The 23,342-nt window shown below is 41.1% G+C and overlaps 2 protein-coding genes across 6 annotated transcripts in view; one reads left to right on the forward strand and one right to left on the reverse strand.

Moving 5' to 3' along the window:
* pole2 (polymerase (DNA directed), epsilon 2) overlaps window positions 1-2,738 on the reverse strand; it is a 38,308-nt gene extending 35,570 nt beyond the window's left edge. Inside the window, exon 1 of the mRNA XM_080201968.1 lies at window positions 2,608-2,738. Within this exon, the coding sequence (XP_080058094.1) occupies window positions 2,608-2,672 (65 nt within the window). The 5' untranslated portion in view covers window positions 2,673-2,738. The remainder of the gene's footprint in view (window positions 1-2,607) is intronic.
* Window positions 2,739-10,582: 7,844 nt separating this feature from the next.
* LOC145352522 (kelch domain-containing protein 1) overlaps window positions 10,583-23,342 on the forward strand; it is a 53,852-nt gene continuing 41,092 nt past the window's right edge. For 4 of the 5 annotated variants that reach the window (XM_080202483.1, XM_080202484.1, XM_080202485.1 and 1 more), the window contains exon 1: window positions 10,583-10,705. In XM_080202483.1, coding sequence (XP_080058609.1) covers window positions 10,610-10,705 — 96 coding nt within the window. In that variant the 5' untranslated portion in view covers window positions 10,583-10,609. Of the gene's footprint in view, window positions 10,706-19,251; window positions 19,423-23,342 lie in introns of all 5 variants that reach the window. The other variant, XM_080202487.1, reaches the window with a different exon arrangement.

The raw sequence follows: 23,342 nt of genomic DNA on the forward strand, positions 1-23,342 counted from the left end.
TAGGCAAGGCCATTAACTTTTTTTATTATTATTGTGTGGTGGTGTAAAATCAGCATTGTGTCTGTTATTTTAATCTACATTTTGTGATGTGCCTCAAATGGATGGGAATTGGGAAATGATGCTTCTGAAACATGGTATAATTTAGGCAGTTTGAGGAACGTATTAGTAGAACGAAGGGGGTCAATTTATAAGCTGAGTATAGACAAAAACATGATTTTTGGTGCCGATACACTGCAATTTACAGTATTTATTTCCACTACTCTCACCTAAATGATCCACCACACCACAGGTCAGTTTGCTCAGCCACCCTGCAGACTTTGTCCTCATCCACATAGGCAGCAAGAACCTCATGCTTGTTGTATAAGAGCAAAGGCTGAAGTTCTTTCAGCACTGCACCTGGTGTTTCCATGCCTGCATGATGTGCATTTGCAACCTTCCTGTTCCAGGCCATTAAAACTCTGCAACAGCACCCATCACCATCCCTGCCTCAACCTGTCTGCTGCTGAATTTTGCTGGTTGTGTTGCGACCCCAAAATCACCCTCAATTCCAGGTTGGGAAGCCAGAGGCAACCTGTCAATTGCAATCTTGATGTGGGTATGCCGGCGTTGGACTGGCGTAAACACAGTAAAAAGTCTGACAACACCAGGTTTTAGTCCAACCTATTTATTTGATAATATACTCACTAGCTTTCGGGGTTACCCCCTTCGTCAGGTGAATGGAGAGTTCTGGCCTCAGACAGAGCATATAAAGCACAGACAGTTTAGAGATTACTGATTAAAATCAATCAGTAATCTCTAAACTGTCTGTGCTTTATATGCTCTGTCTGAGGCCAGAACTCTCCATTCACCTGACGTAGGGGGTAACCCCAAAAGCTAGTGAGTATATTATCAAATAAATAGGTTGGACTAAAACCTGGTGTTGTCAGACTTTTTACTGTAATTGCAATCTTCCCAGAGGTGGCCAATCAAGAAGTTGCCTCCAGGATCCCAGTCCAGTTTAGGGGTCCAAACTAACCTGGGTAGTGAGATGACCCGCAGTCACTGCAAGAGAGTTGGATACTGAGGTAGGCAGGCAACCATAAGGGTACTTCAAAATGGTGACACTCTTTGCAACATTGGCACAAATTAAAAATCCCACAAAGCCACGGCTATGAGGCCAGTGTGGAAGGGGTGAGCCCTTCCAAACGATGGCTTGCAGTCCATGTTGGGGTAATCTAGTTCCAATAATTGGCGACCAATTGTAGATGTTTATTAACAGTAACTGAGCAGCTCTTGCATGCTGTATCTCCGCCTGCACTCTGGGAGAACTCCTGCGTTCCGTACACGTGAACTCTTGTACCTGCATCATGCCAACATCAACGTGACCACCTGGTCTACAGCACTGAAATGACTCCTGGCCCACCCCCAAGAGCTGCCTTTAAACTGTTGCCAGCATCAAAAGACAGTGGGGTCTGACCTTACACCTGGAAGATCCCAGCGCCTTCCTCACCCTGATCCCATGAACCCTTCATTGAGCTAACTGGCCATCAGCTGCTGGGCAAGTAACCAGTGCTACAGCAGTCCAGCCTCTAGCAGAAGCGCTCAGAGGCAGGAATGCACTGAGGCTACTACTTTCCAAATTTAGGCCCTATCTCCAGAGGTAGGCTGTAAACATTCAAATGGAACTATTTCAAATGCTGACCTTTTTATCCCCTATAAACTTCAGCTCATCCAAAACTCTGCTTGCCCATATTCTACACTGCAGCATGGAGCGGCACAGTGGCTAGCACTGCGGTCTCACAGTGCTATTGGATTCAATTCCTGGCTTAGATCACTGTCTGCACATTCTCCCCATATTTGTGTGGTGCTCCAGTTTTCTCCCACAGTCCAAAAGATGTGCTGGTTAGGTGAGTACATTGGCCATACTAAATTCTCCCTCAGTGTACCCGAACAGGTAGCAAGGAGATTTTCACAGTAACTTCATTGTAGTGTTAACGCAAGCCTACTTGTGACACTAATAAAATCCCACTCTGCCATCATACCTGTGCTTAGACCATCATAATCTAATGCCTCCCATTTAAAAATTATTCCTTTATGGCTTCTCCCCTCCCTATGTTCATTACCCTTTTAGCTCTACAGCTCTGAAAAGCAGTATGTGGAATATTCCTCACAGCAGCCCCCGCCGCCGTTACCAGCTGCCTCCTCCTCCTCCCCCCCCAAACTCTGCAATTGCCTCGTCAAAGTACTCCACCACAGTAAACATAGCTCATATCAACACTTAGCTCTGATCAGTAATAACCGGAAAAGCTGTGGAAATGAAGTTACTGCAAAAATAGGCCGATATAAAGCAATGTACCGTGACTTGTAGGTTCGCTTATATTTATTTCAAAATACATGAATTTTAAACCCTTAATTACTGTACTTTATTAACAAAGGAAAATGTTAATTGCATTTCATATACGCACAAATGAAGTATAATTTTAATACTGAACTGCACGGGGACGCGTTATAATAGAACGGAACCATTTTAACATAAACCTGCTAACATTGACGATGTGCTTTCTGACATTTCTCAGATTCTCAAATCTGTGAAGCAGTTGGTTTTGTAATACATTATTCTCTACTCACGATCTCAGGATTAATCCGTGCATTTTAAAAGCAGCTGAAACTTTGCTCTTGACTTTACTCGCCATCCTGCAGCTTTGGCGCCAAATCGCCGTGTTCGTCACAAAGTGGAACGCAGCCGGCTTCTCGGAAGGGCGCCAAGCTGCTCATTCATTGAAGAGTTGGGACAGTCTCTGTGTTTATCTCCACCAGCAGCATTAACACGTCCTAAAAAGCCACTGTCACCCTCCTTACGGAGCAAGATCAAGATTATTTATCCAATACAAGATAACGAAACTCCCTCTGTGGTTGTGGCATGTGATAGCATTTAAAAGGGGGTCTGGCAGTTTTTGTAGTCATGATGTGGAGATGCCGGCTTTGAACTGGGGCAAACACAGTAAGAAGTCTCACAACTCTATGTTAATGGATTTTGTTACCAAATAAATCCGTTGGACTTTAACCTAGTGTTATGAGACTTCTTACTGAGCTTTTGTAGAGCAGTGCTTAGCTAGCACCCTATCATCTCAGCCAGAAGCTTCAGGTTGAAACTCCCAGCCAAAACTTATGGGCCGCACAGTGGTTAGTTAGCACTGCTGCTTCACAGCGCCAGGGATCAGGGTTTGATTCCCAGATTGGGTCACTGACAATATGGAGTTTTTGCACCTTCTCCCCATGTCTGCATGGGTTTCCTTCAGGTGCTCCGGTTTTCTCCCACAATCCAAAAGGCATGCTGGTTAGGTGCATTGGCCATGCTAAATTCTCCCTCAGTGTAGCTGAACAGGCACCAGAGTATGGTGTCTAAGGGATTTTCAAGGTTTTAGGCATCCAGATCACCAACAACCTGACCTGGTATTTCTATGCTGACACTAGTTTAAAAAGCCCACCAAGGCCTCTACTCTCTCAGAAGACTAAGGAAATTTGGCATGTCAGCTACGACTCTCACAACCTTCACAGATGCACCATAGAAAGCATTCTTTCTGGATGTAGCACAGCTTGGTATGGCTCCTGCACTGGAGGAAATTATTAAGTATGAGCACAGGAGAGAATGGAAGGACTGCAGTAGAGGCAGAGTGAAGAAGATGTAAAGGAAATCTAACAACAATAACTTTTATTTATATAGCACATTTAAGGTAATGAAATTTCCGAGGTATTTCACAGAAGCCTTATAAATAGATATATGATACCAAGCCACATAAAGATTACCAAAAGCTTAGTCAAAGAAGTAGATTTTAAGAATTGTCTTTCTTAATAATGGAAATATGGCATATTGGGAGCAGATGAAAAGGAGATGGAATTTGAGAAAAATAATCAGACCTTGGTAAAATGCTGAGGTAGTAGAAAGATAGAACAAAGCAAGATGTATGGCTGTGGGGGTAAGTTTGAAATTAATGGAATAGGAACCACAGAGGATACAGACTGGAAAAGATGTCGGAATTATGAGATAGTGATATCAATAAAGCAAGGAGCTGCTTAGGATAAAATGGATAAATAGAGGCAGCTGGGAAGATGGTCATGGTCAAAGATTAAATTTTCTTAATGACAATGGATGGCATAGTGAAAAAGAACAGCGTAAACAAATTGATTATTGGTATTATTGTGTTAGCCAATGAGTTTGAAGTGGGGTGGAACTTACAGAATACAACAATTTACTCATCAATGTCTATTTAAGTCGAGTCTCTACAAATTACAGCAAACAAAATGCATGACTGATTCAGAGCCTCTCGATTATTTCTCCAGCTAAGTACATTATGTATTATTACATAATAACATGAAAAATCAATCCTAGTCACTTGCAGGTGTGATTGATGGGAGAATTACTTAAACATTTCCATTCAGTCCAGCAGTTGCAGTGTCACTACATGCAGCCTAAAATATGTAAATAAATGCATGTACTAAAGTACATTCTCAAATAATGACATAAGTGGAAAAAAGACTTAGATTTTATGCCTTTCAGAACTCAAGATATCCCAAAGCATTTTACAACCAATGAAAGTACTTTTGGAGTGTAGTCACTGTACAAATTGTTGGAAAAATATCAACCTATTTCTGTAACGTGATAATGTGGAAGTTAAGTTACAAACAATTGTGAAAATTAAAATTCCATAATTGTCAAAAAAAACTCTTATCAAGTAATGGAAAATGATTATTAGCCAAACAAGGCCTTCAGTTAAGCCAGTGCTTATGCATTCAAGATAGGTGACTAAATCTAAAACCTTGTTCCATAAACACTGCATCCAGGCCAGGACACAGGATGAAAACAAAGAATAAGTTACCTTGAAAATTACCAACTAGCACGATTTGGGGACATATGCTAATGAAGGATTTGCAGGAGACAGTTTGCTATTGGATAAGAAAGGGCAAAAGGTTATGCTATAATTGGTGGATATGTATGCAAATGAAGGATTAGAACATAGAACATTACAGCGCAGAACAGGCCCTTCGGCCCACGATGTTGCGCCGACCAGTTAAAAAAGCAATGACCCTCTAACCTAAACCAATCCCTTTCCATCCATAAACCTATCCACGGATCTCTTAAATGCCCCCAAACTAGGCACATCTACAACTGCAGCAGGCAGGGCATTCCAATCCCTGACCACCCTCTGGGTAAAGAACCTACCTCTGACATCCGTCCTATATCTACCACCCCTTAATTTAAAGCTATGCCCCCTCGTGCTAGCTTTCTCCTTCCGAGGAAAAAGGCTATCACTGTCCACCCTATCTAAACCTCTAATCATCTTATATGTTTCAATAAGGTCCCCTCTTAGCCGCCTTCTTTCTAACGAAAACAACCCCAAATCCCTCACTCTCTCCTCATAGGACCTTCCCTCCATACCAGGCAACATCCTGGTAAACCTCCTCTGCACCCTCTCCAATGCCTCCACATCCTTCCTATAATGTGGGGACAGAACTGCACACAATACTCCAAGTGCGGATGCACCAGAGTTTTGTACAGTTGCAACATGACGTTGCGGCTCCTAAATTCAATCCCCCTACCAATAAACGCCAAGACACTGTATGCCTTCCTAACAACCTTATCTACTTGATTCCCAACTTTCAGGGATCTATCTACACATACACCTGGATCCCTCTGTTCATCAACACTATTCAGAGTCCTACCGTTAGCCCTATACTCTACACATCTGTTATTCCTGCCAAAGTGAATTACCTCACACTTTTCCGCATTAAACTCCATCTGCCACCTCTCGGCCCAGCTCTGAAACTTGTCCAAGTCTCTCTGTAAACTATGACACCCCTCTTCACTATCTACCACTCCTCCGACTTTGGTGTCATCAGCAAATTTACTGATCCACCCAACTATACCCTCATCCAGATCATTTATAAAAATTACAAACAGCAGTGGCCCCAAAACAGATCCCTGAGGCACACCACTTGTAACCGAACTCCATGACGAATACTTTCCATCAACCACCACCCTCTGTCTCCTATCTGCTAGCCAATTCCTGATCCAATTAACTAAATCACCCCCAATCCCATACATCTGCATTTTCTGCAGAAGCCTTCCATGGTGAACCTTATCAAACGCCTTACTAAAGTCCATATATACCACGTCAACTGCCTTACCCCCATCCACCTCTTTGGTCACTTTCTCAAAAAACTCAATAAGGTTAGTAAGGCACGACCTACCCTTCACAAAACCGTGCTGACTATCTCCAGTCAATACATTACTCTCTAAATAACTATAAATCCTATCCCTAATAATTTTTTCTAAAACTTTGCCCACAACAGAAGTAAGACTCACTGGTCTATAATTCCCGGGGAAGTCTCTGTTCCCCTTCTTAAAGAATGGGACAACATTCGCTATCCTCCAATCCTCTGGCACTATACATGTGACCAACGACGACCTGAAGATCAGAGCCAGAGGCTCTGCAATCGCCTCTCTTGCCTCCCAGAGAATCCTAGGGTAAATCCTGTCCGGCCCAGGGGACTTATCTATTTTCAAACCCTCAATATCTAGCACATCCTCCTTATCAACTACAATACTATCCAGTTTACAACCCTGTAACCCAGTGTTCTCCACAGCTACATTTATGTCTCCCTGCGTGAATACCGAAGAGAAATATTGGTTAGAAAGTTGCTAATTTCTCATTTGCTGTAATTAACTATAACTAATACATTTTCTGTATGAATCAAAAGAACACCCTGCATTGCTTTGCTCTGCTTTCTGCTCTCACTTGTGCACACGTTATTAAAGCTTGGAGATTGAGTACTCTGGATTTAAATGTTATCATTACCCAAGTCAACTGCAGTTTAAGTGTTGTCTTACCCAATCTGATGACAATAACAAATAGATAAAATGATAGCTATGCAGATATCCCTGCAGTATTAATATCTGGCTTGGTCAAAGAGGTAAATTTTAAGAAGTGTCTTATTTAATAATGGAAACTAATGGACACAGACTCTGCCCAGGTTATCGGTTCCCATGATGTTGACTCCCCCAGTCATAATAATGAATTTTAAAAAATGGAGTATAGGGAGTGGATGAAAAGAAAATTTGGGAGAAATTAGTCAGACCTTAGTGAAATGCTGACGTAGCAGAAATGGTAGAGCAAAGCGAGATGTAAGGATGTGGAAGATAAGTTTGAAAGGAATGAAGTGAATAGAAGCAGCAGAGAATATAGACTCTAAAAAAGTCATACAGATTGAAAATGTTAACTCCATTTCTCTCACCACAGATGCTGCCAGACCTGCTGGGTTTGTCCACCATTTTATGTTTTTATTATCATCTGGCTATTTGATTTTGAGTCAAAATAATTTTGAGGAGGTCCACATTTCATTTAAATAATGGAAAATTTAAGATTTAGGATTAAAAATCTTATATTAAATATCAAAGAAGAAGTTAGTTTACTTACACTTTTGGGCAGTATACATTTAGTAACAGGGTAACAGATTACCAGCAGGCAGAAAGCTGAGGAGAAAAAATTGTTCTGAAAGGAGAGACAGGGCTAAAGGTACTAAAGGAAAAAGTGAAACCAGGTTCATGCTTTATATAGTGTGGAGATAATTCACAGAACAAATGGGAAACTCTCCACCCTGCACCCACTTCAATCTTTTTACCAAAACCACTACAACCTCAGTCATTGAGCTCTTGAATGCAGATGATGTTTGTGTGCACTCACTCAGAAACTGAGCTCCAGGTCATTGTAGGCATTTTCTCCAAAGCATATAAATGGACCTTTCACTAAACATCTGGAAGGCTAAGGTTCTCTTCCAACAGCTTTCACTACACAACACCTCCCTATCGACTACAATCAAAGGTGAGATCCTGGAAAATGTGGATCATTTTCCATATCCAGGAAGCCTCCTCAATGAAGGCAGACTTAGGCGATTAAGTTCATCATTGCCTCCAATGTGACAGCTCAGCCTATGGTCAAATGAGGAAAAGAGTATTTCTGAACCAGGATGTGAAACATGGTCACTAAGACCATGGTTTACGGGGCAACAGTGATCCCATGTTGCATGTTCCTTTTGAGACTCAGACAATCTATGCAGATACCTTAGAGCACTGGATTGATACCATTATATGCCTTTGCAAGTCCTCTAAATGCTGTGGCAAGAAAGGCGGTCCAACAGTACCATCCTCTCTCAAGCCAACATGCCCTGTGTTGAGATGATAATCGCTCATAAATTGCTCTGCTGGCCAGGACATATTTTCGTATACTTGACATCAGACTCCCAAAGCAGCTGCGCTACTAGGAGCTTGGTTGCAGCAGGAGATTCCCAGGAGGACAGCGGAAATGCTTTAGGGATGTCCCCATAGCATCCCTGAAAAGATCAAATATCCCTGCTGATTCATGGGAGACTCTGACCTATGACCATACAAAATGGAGGAGGTTCAAAGGCACTGAAAATTGTGAGAGATTAATTAACTAGGTGGCAGAGGAGAGAAACAGCCACTGTGTGGTTCTCATGGTCACTGTCTGTATGTGGGTTGGTCATGTGGTAAGTTTCTGGTCCCAGTGCAGAGCCCGGATGGACCCTGCTATCACGCCCATTGCCCGGACAGTTACAGATTGGGTCACAGCTTCCATCTGTTTGGCCTTTTGTGGATTAGAAACCAGTGTAATGCTTAGAAGATACAAGATCAACTCCACTCCAATACTAAGTTTTTGGTTCGTGTACATGTACATGTTTACACTGTGTTGAGAAATTAAATTAAATTATCAGGTGCCTTCTACTGATTTCAGAGATGACATGTCAACGTTGTATCTGATACCAGCAACAGGTCATTTCTATTGCTGTCTTGTATTTTGAGGGTCATCATGGCCAACAGCAGTACACCACCATGCTGCCCATTATGTTGACCACAATCTGATATGTAATATAGAAGATGGAGAAAATTATGAGTGTTTTGTAGGGAACATGCAGAAGTGAAGTCAGAAAGAGTGCACATGCTCCAAGCAAGCTACCCGACCAAGCACCACATGTGGCAGCATCTGCAGGTCAGTCGTTGGATACATCAACCATTTCAGGACGCATCAAGCTGGAATGGAAGCAATTCATGCTCCACTTTGAGAGGCTGTCTATGAATATATGATTTGATTTGGTTTATTGTCACATGCATTGGGATACAGTGAAAAGAATTGTTTCTTATATGCTATACTGACATACCATTCATAGAGTACATAAGGGAGAAGGAAAGAAGAGGGTGCAGAATAGAGTGTTGCAGTCACAGATAAGGTGTAGAGATGATCAGCTTAATATATGGTAAGTCCATTCAAAAGTCAGATGGCAGTAGAGAAGAAGCTATTTTTGAACTGGTTGGTACGTATTCTCAGACTTTTGTATCTTTTTCCTGATGCAAGAAGGTGGAAGAGAGTATGTCTAGGGTGCGTGGGATACTTGAATATGCTGGCTGCTTTTCCAAGCCAGCAGGAAGTGTAGACAGAGTCAATGGATGGGAGGTTGGTTTGTGTGAACTGGGCCTCCTTCACAACTCCTTTGTAGTTTCTTGCAGTCTTGGTCAGAGCAGGAGCCATACCAAGCTGTGATACATCCTATATATATTCTATAAAAGTACTGCACAACATAGAACGTACAGCACAGTACAGGCCCTTCAGCCCTTGATGTTGTGCCAAGCTTTGTCCAAAACTAAGATCAAGCTATCCCACTCTTTGTCATTCTGGTGTGCTCCGTGAGCCTATCCAATAACTGCTTGAAAGTTCCTAAAGTGTCCAACTCCACTATCACAGCAGGCAGTCCATTCCACACCCCAACCACTCTCTGAGTAAAAAAACCTACCTCGGATATCCCTCCTATATCTCCCACCATGAACCTTATAGTTATACCCTCTAGTAACATCTACATCCACCCAAGGAAATAGTCTCTGAACGTCCACTCTATCTATCCCCTTCATCATCTTATAAACCTCTATTAAGTCGCCTCTCATCCTCCTCCAATCTAAAGAGAAAAGCCCTAGCTCCCTCAACCTTTCCTTATAAGACCTACCCTCCAAACCAGGCAGCATCCTGGTAAATCTCTGCAGGTGAGGTGAGGTGACCAAAACTGCACACAGGACTCTCACCAAGGTCCTGTACAGTTGCAGCATAACCTCACGGCTCTTAAACTCAAAACCCCTGTAATAAATGCTAACACACTGTAGGCCTTCTTCATGGCTCTATCCACTTGAGTGGCAACCTTCAGAGATCTATGGATATGAACCCCAAGATCGCCCTGTTTCTCCACATTCTTCAGAACCTTGCCGTTGACCCTGTAATCCACATTCAAATTTGTCCTAACAAAATGAGTCACCTTGCACTTATCAGGATTAAACTCCATATGCCACTTTTCGATCCAAATGACATAAATGATAAAAATAGGAAATGCATTCGTGTTTTCATTTACCAACTCGAAATGGTTTAGACTGCAAGAGCAGACACTGCATCCTTCTCCTGTGACTGTCAGCAGTAACTGCTGTTGCATTTTGAGCTTGTTTCACTTCCCGGACCGTCCCTCCTCCCCCTTGTCGATAGCCCGGATGGGACAGCGGAGGGACTGAGGGGCGGAAATGGCCGATTCGACAATTAACTGGGTGGCAGAGGAGAGGAGCGGCCACTGTGCGGTTCTGGATGGCAACTATCTGTACGTGTGGGGTGGTTATGTGGTAAGTTTCTGGTCCCAGGGCAGAATCCGGCTGGTTCCTGCTATCGCCCGGGCGCTTCCAGATTGGTTACTTTTATCTTCCTTCTGTTTAGCCTTTTGTGGATTAGAAACCAGTGTAATGCTCAGAAGATGCAAAATCATTTCCATTCTAATACTAGATTTGTTTTGGTTCTTGGGCGTGTTTACACTGTGCGAAGTTGAGAAATTAAATCATCTGGTGCCTGCTACTGGTTTCAGAGGTTTCAATGTCGTTTCTGGCACCAGCAACATGGTCGTTTCTACTGCTGTCTTGTACTTTGAGGGCCATCATGGTCAACAACAATACACCACCGTTCCGCCCGTTATGTTGACCGCAATCTGATCTATAATATGGAAGAGGGAAAAAAGAGATATACCGTCGATAAAAGAAAAAACATGTTGGAGTGGGGGCCGGGATTGGAAATCATTACGTCAGGATAAGAAACTCTGGGAAAGGAAAACACAGCTGTGTGTGTCTCAGAGTAGTCATGATGTGGGTATGCCGGCGTTGGACTGGCGTAAACACAGTAAAAAGTCTGACAACACCAGGTTTTAGTCCAACCTATTTATTTGATAATATTATCAAATAAATAGGTTGGACTAAAACCTGGTGTTGTCAGACTTTTTACTGTCTCAGAGTAAGCAAGTGTCAGCTGTTAATTTATTTTGATTTGTTTTCAGTGAGTTTTTTTCCTCCGAACGTTTTTGCTTATTTTGGTATCCTTTTGATTTTTATGTTTATCCTTCCTTTGAGAAACATGAGGTAACAGTGCGATATTACAATAGTTGACCTTGATACATTTGTAAAATACGGTATGTATCTTTCCAAGGCCACATGCATTGTGTTTATTATTCATCTTTTTTAACTTGACCACAAATAAAAGATTAGAAATAACTGCTTGTACTACACCATTTGGTGGCACAGTGATTAACACTGCTGCCTCAAAGTGCCACAAATCTGGGTTCAATTCCCAACTTGGGTGACTGTCTATGTGGAGTTAGCACAGTCTCCCCATGTCTGTGTGGGTTTCCTCCCATAGACCCAAAGACGTGCTGGTTAGGTGGATTGGCCATACTAAATTCTCACTGTGTACCCAAACAGATGCAGGAGTGTGGCGACTAGGGGATTTTCAAAGTAACTTCATTGCAATGTTAATGTAAACCAACTTGTGACACTAATAAATAAAAAAAATCCATCTGTACTTATATCTGTAAATCTCCCATCTCACTCTGAGGATAGTGTTTGGACTGGAGTTCAGATTTTCTGTAGAGTTCTTTATTGTAAGGGATGAGTAACATGGGAAATATATATACTGCTTGATAAATTGTACTGTCCAACTACCATGCGTATAATCTATGAAATTACCTGTTACTGCCTGGAGTGGTGCAGAACCCGCTGCAGCAATAGATATAATTTTAAAACTACACATGTAGAAATATTGATTGCATGGCAGTATTCCTTAAAGTAGGCTTCTTGGACTACTCTGCATTAGATATGCTGAGACAAATTCTTGCTGCCTTTCACTCTGATGTTCATAGTATATGTTTGCTCCCACTCTCCTTTAGTCACCTGGTTTTCCCTGTGGCTGGTCTATGTGGTAATGTTATTGCTGCAAGTAACTGGAGCAAAATGTCAGTGACTGACAGGAAAAATGGATAAGGAAAGAGAAAGTAACTGAAGCAGTAGAAAGAAAAACTAGATTGAGGAATAATAAGAAAATTGATATTTGGACACATTCAGGATTTCTAAATTAGTACAGAGTTAGGTTCCAGCTTTTTGGTCAAATTTTAAAGCTTTTTAACTTGTGCCATGAATTAATGCAACTTAATTTTTGTATGGCACATGATATCATCACTTGGTTTTTGCATTCTGCGGGTCAGGAGTTATTACTTTGGTGAAAAGCAGCAGATGCTGGGCTCACTTGATAAATGGAAAGGTAACGTATGTTTCTTTGTTTTCATTGTATAGTTATTATTAAAATAGTCCAATGAAATAGTATTTCTCAACATTACTTATACTCCTTTGGCATGCATTCAAACCACCCATTATCAAAATCAAGCTCTTAGAATCAGTTACTGCAGATGAAGGAGATAGGGCAATTTCATGTGTCAGGATGGTTGAATCTATGTGTCACCATGGTTCAATTGTAGGGTGTATGCAGTCCCATTTTCTTTGAGCTTTGCACTCAACAGGATCAATCAAAGGAAGAATTGGAATTCTTTTGTACTATTGCCTCTAGGTAAACCAGGGCTGCTACTTAAAAGTTGTTAGTTTATCTCAGAAGACATTGGTATTCCTACTCAAGAAGAAATCTTACTAGAATCAATGGTCTTTCCTTTAGGCAAAAGTCTAATTGCCGTTTGAATGCCTCAATGCACTGGCCTCCACCACACTCTCAGGTAGTGCATTCCAGTCTTAATCCTCCCTGCGTGATAAAAGTTCTTTCTCATATCACTCATGCTTCTTTTGCCAATTGTTTTAAATCTGTGGCCTTTGATTCTTGTTTCTTTCAATAGTAGGAACAGTTTTCCCCTACCTACATGTTCCAGACCCTTCATGATTTTGGCTATCTCTCTCAAATCTCTTCTCAGCTGCCTTTTCTTTAAAGAAAATAGACCTAATTTCTTTGATCTATCTTGAAGTTCTTCATCCTCTGTTCAAAATAGGGTGAAAAGATAAGTCCAATCAGTTTAACTTTGGGAACTTCTAGAAACAATAATTTGGGACAAAACAAAATGTGAGTTAATTGAGGAAAGCCAGTATGGATTTCTTGAGAGTTTTACTTTGAAGAGGTAACAGGAGTTTTACTTTGAAGAGGTAACAGAGATGGTTGATATGTGTACATGGACTGCCAAAAGGATTTTGATACAACATTGCTTTCTGCACTCTCGCCAATGCCTTCACTTTCTTCCTAAAGTGTGGCACCCAGAATTGGATGTAGTACTTTCTAGAGGCCAAATTACTGTCCTATAAATAATCGACAAAACCTCCTTGCTCTTGTAATCTGTGCCCCTATTAATAAAACATAGGATACTGCACGCTTTATTAATTGCTGTCTCAACCTCTCCTGTCACCTTCAATGACATGCATATATACACCCAGGTCCTTTGCTTCTGCACCCACTTTAGAATTGTACTATTTTATTTTATATTGTCTCTCCATATTCCTCTCGCCAGAATGAATCACTTCACATTTCTCCACCTTAAGGTTCATCTCCCACTTGTGCGCCTAGTCCACCAACTTGTCTATGTCCTTTTGAAGTTTTACACTATCATCCTCAGTTCACAATGCTTCAAATTTCATAGCACCTGAAAACTTTGAAATTGTGCTCCAAGGTCTAGGTCATCAGGAAAAGCAAGGATCTCCATTACTTACTTCTGGGGAACTCCACTGCACACCTTCATTTTTCTTTTTGAACATGGGTCTGAATTTACAGACTGTATAACAGTGCAACTCAGCTTCTTTGAATTGTGGCTTTTGCCAGTTTTTTTGTCACTTTCTCTCATAGGAGTTTTGGCCCTGCTCTGTTCCTCTTTAGAGGACTTTCTCCAACAGTGAGTTACAAGTTATATGAAAATTAATTGGTGTATTTTCAAATTTTCCAGTAGGTATGGCTCTGGAATCACATTTGCACAAGTTTAACATGTATTGCAGCCACTGGGTTGGAATAACACATGCGGGGACACTGCTAAAAATGGGGGCTCTGAGTAAAATCAAGCAAGTTAATTTAATTGTAGTGTATTTGATATTGATTTGCTTTATTGGTGGTGCGATATATTCCACTGATGTCTCTCTTCATCAAATTTAACTACATATCTGTATTTTACTGGAGATAGTTGTCCAGGGAACAAGGGGACCACTATATGTTTGTGTTGCTCACGGTCCTAAGAATTCTTAATCCAGTTCTGCTAAGAATGGAAGATAATACTCAGTAAATTGAATGTGAAAACAGAAGCTGTGAATCTCTTCTGGACCACATAAATGTTTTGTTTTGCAGGAATCATGGTTTTGAGGTGTAGCAGAAGAGGTTTGGAGCATGTGACCAGCAGCATTGCAAGTGTCCACAGTGCCATCTGACTGTCTGCTATTCAGCTGGGCTGGGTGGATGAGTTGAAAGTAGCTTCTTTCTTAATCAGGGAAGATGAAAGCTGCAGATTGTCTGCTGCTCCAAAGTTCATGTTGGACAGAGGTGCCTCTATCTTCACCTCACAATTCCTCCCCAGAATTCAAGCATAGGCATGGTGGGAAAATGAGGAAGGAAAGATTGCACCCCTTCCCTTCCCCACCTTTAAACCAAAAACACTCAGGCAACTTTTGTTTTTTTTCCCCCCTTCTTGTTGTTCAATCAAGTGTGAATGCTAAGAAATATGGGAAGGATAATCATACCTGCATAGTTACTAAAATATTCAACTTTAACTGTTATTTTTAAACTTTTAGATGAAATTCTGATTTTTAATTTATCGATTTAAGATTAAATTTATAAGCTATAATTTTTGATATTTTTAAGTCTAATTTTGTTGGCTAGTTAATAACAGTTTGCTTACAAAGGAAGTTAGCGATGCAATGGATTGACTTGGACTCCATTTCTGGAAATTTTGTCAAATAAAATGTCTTTTTCAGGGGTTCTGTCATCGTAATATTCAATGAAATCTAAGTACATTGCCTTCATAGAATCTCTATTGTCAAAAAGTTTGATCATTTTCCCAAGTAACTCCAGTAAATTTGTTTAACGATTCCTCTCCCATTGTTCCATGCTGACTCTCTTGCCAGAGGATATCATTTTTCACTGGTTCCAATTTCTTGTTTCAATTTGTTTTGAATGCCTTTATGGAAACGTTTAATACTTCCTTCATCCCCTAATATTCTAACTTAAAATTCTATATTTTCGCTTTTGACACCTTTCCGCTCTGTATTCTTGCTAACTTTCCTCTCCTGACAGCAATAGTTCATAAAAACATAACTAGGAGCAGGAGTAGACAATTTTCAGCCTCTTGAGCCTGCTCTGCCATTCAATACAATCATGGTTGATTTAATCTCAACCTTATCTCCACCTTCCTACCAGCTGTCAGTAACCCTTCATCCTTCTACTAATTAAAAACCTATCAATCTCATCAAATTCTGGCATCCATTGCACTTTGAAGTAGAAAATTCTGCAGATTCACACCTCTGAGTGAAGTAATTTGTCTTCACTTATGTTTTAAATTTACCACCCTTACCCTAAAAGTATGGTGCCTCACTCTAGAATATCCAGCAAGGGGAAACATCTGCTCTGTGGTTACCCTATCAATCTCCTTTAGCATTTTATATACCGCAATTAGATATGCTTTTATTCTTTTAAATTCTAGTGAATATAGATCTTGCTCAATCTCTCTTCAAAAGACTACTCCTTCATCCCTGGAATCAATCTAGTGAATCTTCTCTGAACCAGCTCTAATGCATTTATATCCTTCCTCAAGTAAGGGGATGAAAACTGTGCGCAATAATCCATATACGGTCTCACTAATGCCCTATACAGTTTTAACAGCATGTCCCTATTTTTACATTCCATTCTATTAACAATGAATGCCAAAATTCCACTTGCCTGCCTTGTTACCTGCTGTACCTGCATGCTAATGTTCTGCGATTTGTACACAAGGACACCCAGATCCCTCTATGCTGAAGCATTTTGAAGTTTCTCTCCATTTAGATAATTTACTTTTTATTTTTCCAATCATGGATAACTTCTCACTTATCCACATTAAATTCCAGCTGCCAAATTTTGGCCTAACATATCCATATCTGTTTGTAAATTTCTTATTTCCTCATTGCATCTTGCTTTCCCACCAATGTAATGTTGTGCAAATTTAGCTATAGTACATTTTATTCCTGCATCCAAGTCATTGATATAGACTGTTAAACTGTCAGGGCCCAAGGACTGAACCCTGTAGCACACCACTAGTTACAGCCTGCCAACCGGAAAAAGACCCATTTATCCCCATTCTCTGCTTTCTGTTGGTTAGCCAATCCTCTATCCAAGCTATCATATCCCCAACCCTGTGCATTGCAGTATATTGACTGATGTCCATTCATTACATTTGAGTTGTTGGGAGATATATGACTGTGGGATTCCCAGCCAAGTATTTAAATACTTCCAGTGAGGTAATGAGAGTGAGATCAGGAGTGCAAGTAATTGCCATTTCTTTCCTTCCTAGTTCAGGCCCTGAAGCCAACTGTAATGTATCCATTGTCATCTTGGTTGAGGTCAGCTAACTGCGCACATACCAAGATTGAACGTGGGAAATGACTGGTCTGTCTGATACCATAAGTTGCATTTAAGATGCTTAGTAGTTGATAATGCTAAACTATCCCCCCATCCTTCTTGACACAGTTGCCCATATCATCCTTGTCCAATGCACCTTCTCAGTCATCCAGCTTGATGGAATTGTACTCACTTGGTTCCATTTTTATTTATCCAATCATACCCAAAAGCTTTACTCCTCATTCCTGCACCATTACCTCTGGAATTACCCAATGATCTTTCTTCATCCCCTCACATGTTTGTCCCTTGACATCATCAGAAAATATGTCAGGTTCCACATGTATCTTGATGACGCCATCTTTGCCTCACCTCTCAACTACTCCACTGTCTGATTTCTCAGACTACTTGTCTGACATCCAAAATAGAAAATTCTTCTAACTAAATATTGGGAAGACTGCAGCCATTGTCTTTGGTCCTTGACACAATTCATTCCCTAACCATCAATTTGCATCTCTCTCCTTAACTATGTGAAATTAACCACAGACCGTTTGCAACCATGGTGTTACATTTGTCCTTATGGTGAACTACCAACTATATCTGCTCCATCACCCAGATCATCAACTTCTACCTCTACTAATTTACCTTTCTCCATTCGTACCTCAACTCATCTGCTGCTCAAACCCATATTCACGCCTTTGTTACTTCAAAACTAGATTATTTCGATGCTCTTCTGACTAGCCTCCCACTTTCCACCTTCGTAAACAGAGCTCATCTAAACGTCTGTCTCCCCTTTCCTAAATCTCACAGTTATGAGCCTCGTAGAGATTAATGACTTCTAAAAAGAAATTCAGACTTCCAGTTCATAGCTGAAAGGGATGATATTACAAGATTTCACGTTTAAGATTTTCACAGCAACAGGTAACTAACATGTTATGTTGTGATGAAGTCAAGAGATTTCAGACTTTGTTAGGAAAAAAGATATTGGTTGATAAGAGGAATTTAGTACAAGAGGTTGCAGCTCTGTGCTGCCTTAGAGAAGTGCTCGAATCCTTACATGCATACAACATGGCTTCTAGATGATTCTACTTGAGAGAGGATGTCACCCTCTGGTATGATCACTCACTCTGTTTCCATTGGTCCCTCAAATCAGGTGATTCACTTCTGTATCATCTGAAGGAGACAGACACATCTCTCCCCATTTAACTTTCTTATAAAATCGACTTACTCAACCCAAATCCTAAATAAACATTATACATACAAGTTAGACATTTGTAAATTGATGTAGTGATTGTTCAATGGAGGCATTTTGAGGTCTGCATTTAGCATAACACTTCTAGAAAGCTTCAACTATGAGCAGTTCCAAATATAGTCTTGCATGGGATTCTTCCCTACAGGCTTGCTGCTTTCCAAGTTCTGTCCTAAATTGTGCGCTGATCAAGGATTACATACTTTACTGTGTGGATGGAGTCACTCTCCAAACCACTGATTCTTCTCTCTTTCAAGTAACTTATTCTATAATGCATGTAGGTACTGTCACTGCAAAACAACACAGTCTTGCATCTTGTCAGTTCTTGCACAATTTCAGTTTGTCACTTATGAAGGAAGTGATCGTGATACTTGATTTCTGGTACTTAGGTCACAGGTCATGTGACAAAGTTTCTCCTCTTCTTAGCATTTCTATTTCTCATGTTTTCCATCGACTATGCTATTGTATTGATTCTTTTGCATTTTTATTGTGTGACCATTTCCGCAATCTTGTAATCTCATTTTCTTTCGCTACTTGAATTGCTGCTTTGTCTTGTTCTTTCTCCAATCTCTTCTTTTTGTCTTCCGTATCAATCAATCTTCTGCTTCGACCTGACTACTACTTTATTCCATGCGTCCACTTTTGCAATCTATTGATTTTTTTTTGAATTTCTTCCAAGGCAAATTCAACATTCCCTTCTAACAGCTTTTGATAATGATCTCTACCTTCTCACGCTTTGCATGTTTTCAGAAAACTGATTTTGAAATTGCAACAACCTCTATTTCTACGTTCAACATTTCTTCCTCCTTGTCTTTTAGTTAGACAATTCTCCTGAATTGCTAACTTGTTCAACAGTTCTCTCTTTGGGTTTGTCATTGCTACGTCCTCCTCAGCACCCTCAAACACAAAACAATTTCTGCAGAATGCCAATTTCTCCAGCTCATTTGTGTTTTCCACGAGTGATAGTTTGATCATTCAACTGGATCTCAAAAGGATTCCTAATATGGCTCCAGTGAATGATAGCTCTAATTTCTGCTTCAACAGCACAGTGACTCTTGCAGTGGATGATACAGGATGTCCCACATGAGCGTCATGGATCAAATCCTTGAAGTACTTCACTCTGAGATGAGCAGTCCTCATCGATCACAAAACTGATAGAATCCATTACATGTGATTTCCTTGGCTGTTCTCAAGTTTCATGAAAGGACCTCTCTTGTGAGTTCTGCTTGTGCATTTTTCTCAACTTTTTATCTTTTATTCACATCTTTAAACTCCAATTCCAGTTCCTCCACTGCTTGCTGGTGAATGCTGTACTGTTTTAGTGCCCCAATAGAAACATTCCCCTTTTATACTTGTCACACATCCCCTTTTATACTTGTCACACATCACACATGGAATTATCATCACATGGAATTATAGTCCTTACAGCAAAGTTCAAAGTCATGTCCTGCTGTCAATGGGTTCACATTTCCCGTTTTGCTCAGTCGTAAGCTCAAATGATCATCTGCAAACACTTTTCTGTTTTCGAAGTGTTTCCCAAAATCACCATCAACAATAGTCCCCAGATTACTTATCCCCCTTTCTTTCCTGGATTTCTTAATTCCCGCGCCCTCCAATTTCCTGCATTTGTAAACTCCCCCAACTTCCTAAATTGTTGCATTAGACCACACCAGCCCTAATTTCCTGCATTTAGCCTCCCCATTCAATATCCTACTCCTTAGCCCCCCCCCACTTCCCAGATTCCTGCATTCTTTAGCCCCACCCCCAATTTCCTGCATTCTTCAGCTGCCCACCCAATTTCCTATCTTTAGCCCCCACCCTGCCCAATTTCCTGCATTCTTTAGCCTCCAACAGCCCCAGTCCTGCTCTTTTTTCGATCGAGGCAAGTACTGGGAAGGGTAATGTTACGTTCTTAATGATATTTGCACATTCTGCAAAACATCGCAGATATGAGAGAGCACAAGTTGATTTTTTTGGTTTTTCCAGTAAACTAAGAGATTCAAACTGCCCTTAGAGTTCCTCAATTTTTATGTATTTGAAATCTTGTACGTATTGATGCCAGATGTATGAACGGGAGATAAGACAGGAGCGATAGAGATGGGCATTGTATAAAGAAACCTTTCTTCAGGCAGATACCGTTTACACAAATCGCTGTGACAGTTCTCGAGATTCAGTCAGTTTGCATGTTGGAATGGCAGGGCTGTTGTTCCGAGTGAGCCTATCGGAGGATTGTAGCTAAGGTGACATCTCCAAACGTTACTATAGGTAGAAACATTAGTCACTCCGACAGGCACAGCGAGTCCATTCCCTGTCAGCTCCCTGTGTGCTTCAGAAAAGAGACTTCATTTATAGCACCTTCGTGACCGCCGGGAGTTCCAAAGCACTTTAAAATCAGTGATGTACATTTTTGAAGTCTAGTCAGTGTTGTTCCATGGGAAAATGTTAAATTGTTTTAGTTTATCCTTTCAAAGAGCTAGCACCAGACCAATGGGCTGCCTAGCCTTCCAGCCCCGCTCTTTAGCCAAAAGAACTAACTTTTTTACTCCAAAGAGGATAGTTCATGTTTGGCGAAGGGTGGGGGGTTCTTGTGTCTCTTTTATACCTCACCCTTAGTTGCAATCTAGAATCACATACGGAAAAAAACGCGCGAATGTGGCTGGGTGATTATATCCAAGCCCGAAGATCTGTTGCTGCACGTTTCATCAGAGCGACTTGAATAGAAGATGATAGAGATCTGCTTCTGCACCCCCTCCCCGCGCTTCACTTTAATAGCCCATGGTTGATCAAGCTTTTCTACCCTGAAGGTTATGAAGAGGGATGTGCAACGAGGTGTTGATCGCGCAACCTGCTAACCGTTTCGAACGCCAACGACCGCGGGCGCCTCGTGCAGAGCTTTGCCGCTCGCGCTGACGCCACGCGGGACAGTGCTGCACGCCACCTGATTGGCCAAGGCGCTGGGACCGGGGGAGGGTGGGAGGGCTGATTGCATTGAGCGGCAGCTGTGGGTGTAACTGGGCGGAGGGAGGTAGCCAGCGTCGAAAGAGAGAGAGAGAGAGAAAAGACAACGGGAGGAGGGCGGTCCGGGAATAAAATGGCTGAATCCCAATACTGGTCACGGAAAATACAAGAGAACCACCACCACGCGGTTTTGAACGACGGATTTCTCTATGTGTGGGGCGGCTACGTGGTAGGTGGCTGACCCAATAAAGCGGCGCTTCACGCCTCTGGAAAGCGTGGGACTGCTCAAGTGTGCCTTTTAACCAGTGATAAATTGACCCTAGCATCAGGGGATCAAATATGTGGGGTTACGGGTGGGACTATGGTAGGTGCATACTCGATGGTTCGAATGGCCTCCTGCACTGTAGGTATTCTGTTCCAACCCAGCTGCTTACAACTGTCATTTGCGCCTTCAGCCTGATATTTAATTGGAATATTTATCAGCTACAGAAGCATTTTCTTTTGCAGATTGTCGAACTGTTGTAACCCACAAATCAGGATTGTTGGATTAACATGTTCCAGATGAAGTCAAATTGCCACATGTCTAAGCGATGCATAGATTTTGTTGATCCTGCTCATGGGGAAAATGAAACTAGTTGCTTCGTAGAACCGGTAAGAAGTCTCACAACACCAGGTTGAAGTCCAACAGGTTTATTTGCTAGCACGGGTTTTCGGAGCATTGCCCCTTTGTCAAATGAATCGCGTGATGAAGGGGCAGTGTTCTGAAAGCTCATCATACCAATCAAACCTGTTGGACTTTAATATGGTGTTGTGAGACTTCTTACTGTCCCTACCCCAGTCCAACACCGGCAACTCCACATCATTGGTAGAACTCCACTAAGATTGAGTGATACCACAGTCCTACTCAAAATAAATTTCTGTTCTCTGTTATCCTGTTGGGGGGAAATTGTTAAATGGAGGGAGATCAATCCGATTGTGACCTATCTGTAGACATCTGCTAGATAGAACAAGAGCCCAGTTAGTAATCTGTTGAGTGATTGAAGGAAAGACTGGGAAAGAAAGGTTATAAGTCACTTTCATTTCAGTTTAAAGTTGAACTGCTGTAATGAGTAAATGTACAATGAGGAATCTTAAACTGAACTCATCCAAGGCTTTGTAACTTGAGTTACCAACAGACTACTCAAGGGGTAAATGGAATAACTTTGTTTCTGGACATTAAACCAGAATAATAGATTTCGGTGTGTTTAAAAAAAATGTTACCCCTCAAGGCTGTTGAAATAATTAAACCAGTTGAAACTCTTTGTGATGTCATGAAAGGGCAGTTGTTACAGTGACATTGTAAAATAATTAATGTACATATGAAAGTGGTTGTTTAATGGAAATTTAGCAACTGCTGATATATATGTACTTGGATGTTATTGACTGAACACTAAAGGAACTTCCATTTATATAGTGTGTCACAGTCACAGGATGTGCTTTACAGCCAGTGAAGTGCTAGATGGTCCCCTGATGAAAGCAAATGTTTTATAGCAATTACACTCTTGATCTGAAAATAAAAATATTCATTGTTCATTCTTGTATATATCTGAATAAACACAGCACTTTATTCAAAATATTGAATATTAGACTGTTCATTACTTGGCTAATAGTCTACCTTATCTCTTGTTATTTGTTTTAATTATCGTTAGCATAGGTTCATTAAGAATCTGACTGCTCTTGCCCAGCCTAAGGAAAGACATCTAAACCTGAAGCAACTCAAACATTTCAGATTGAATCAGAGTAGGCAAAAGGATGGTTAAGATATTTCTCGGTGGATGGTAAGCTGTGAAAACTGACTGGTAGACATACATTGCTGGACTGCTTGATGCAAGGAAAGACTGCTGTGTCCATGGTTTGGAATAAACAATATTACACCAGAAACACTTGGTAGAAGACAACACCTGTTTGAGTTTTCAAAATATCACATGGAATGCAGATTGCTTCTTCACGAATTCCATGTCACAAGATTTAACTACTCCAGAGTGAAAGAGAGGTCATCAACCTTTTCTCTCAACAGACCTACTGAGTGTTTCCAGCTTTTTTATTTTTCTTGCAGATTTCCAGCATCTGAAGCATTTTGCTCTTGCTGTGGAGTGAATAAAGTTGTTCAACCATGTTGCAGACAGGATCAAGTAAAT

The sequence above is a fragment of the Carcharhinus amblyrhynchos genome, chromosome 14 (assembly GCF_965287045.1).
Source record: "Carcharhinus amblyrhynchos chromosome 14, sCarAmb.v2.hapA, whole genome shotgun sequence".
Taxonomy (NCBI): Eukaryota; Metazoa; Chordata; class Chondrichthyes; order Carcharhiniformes; family Carcharhinidae; genus Carcharhinus; species Carcharhinus amblyrhynchos.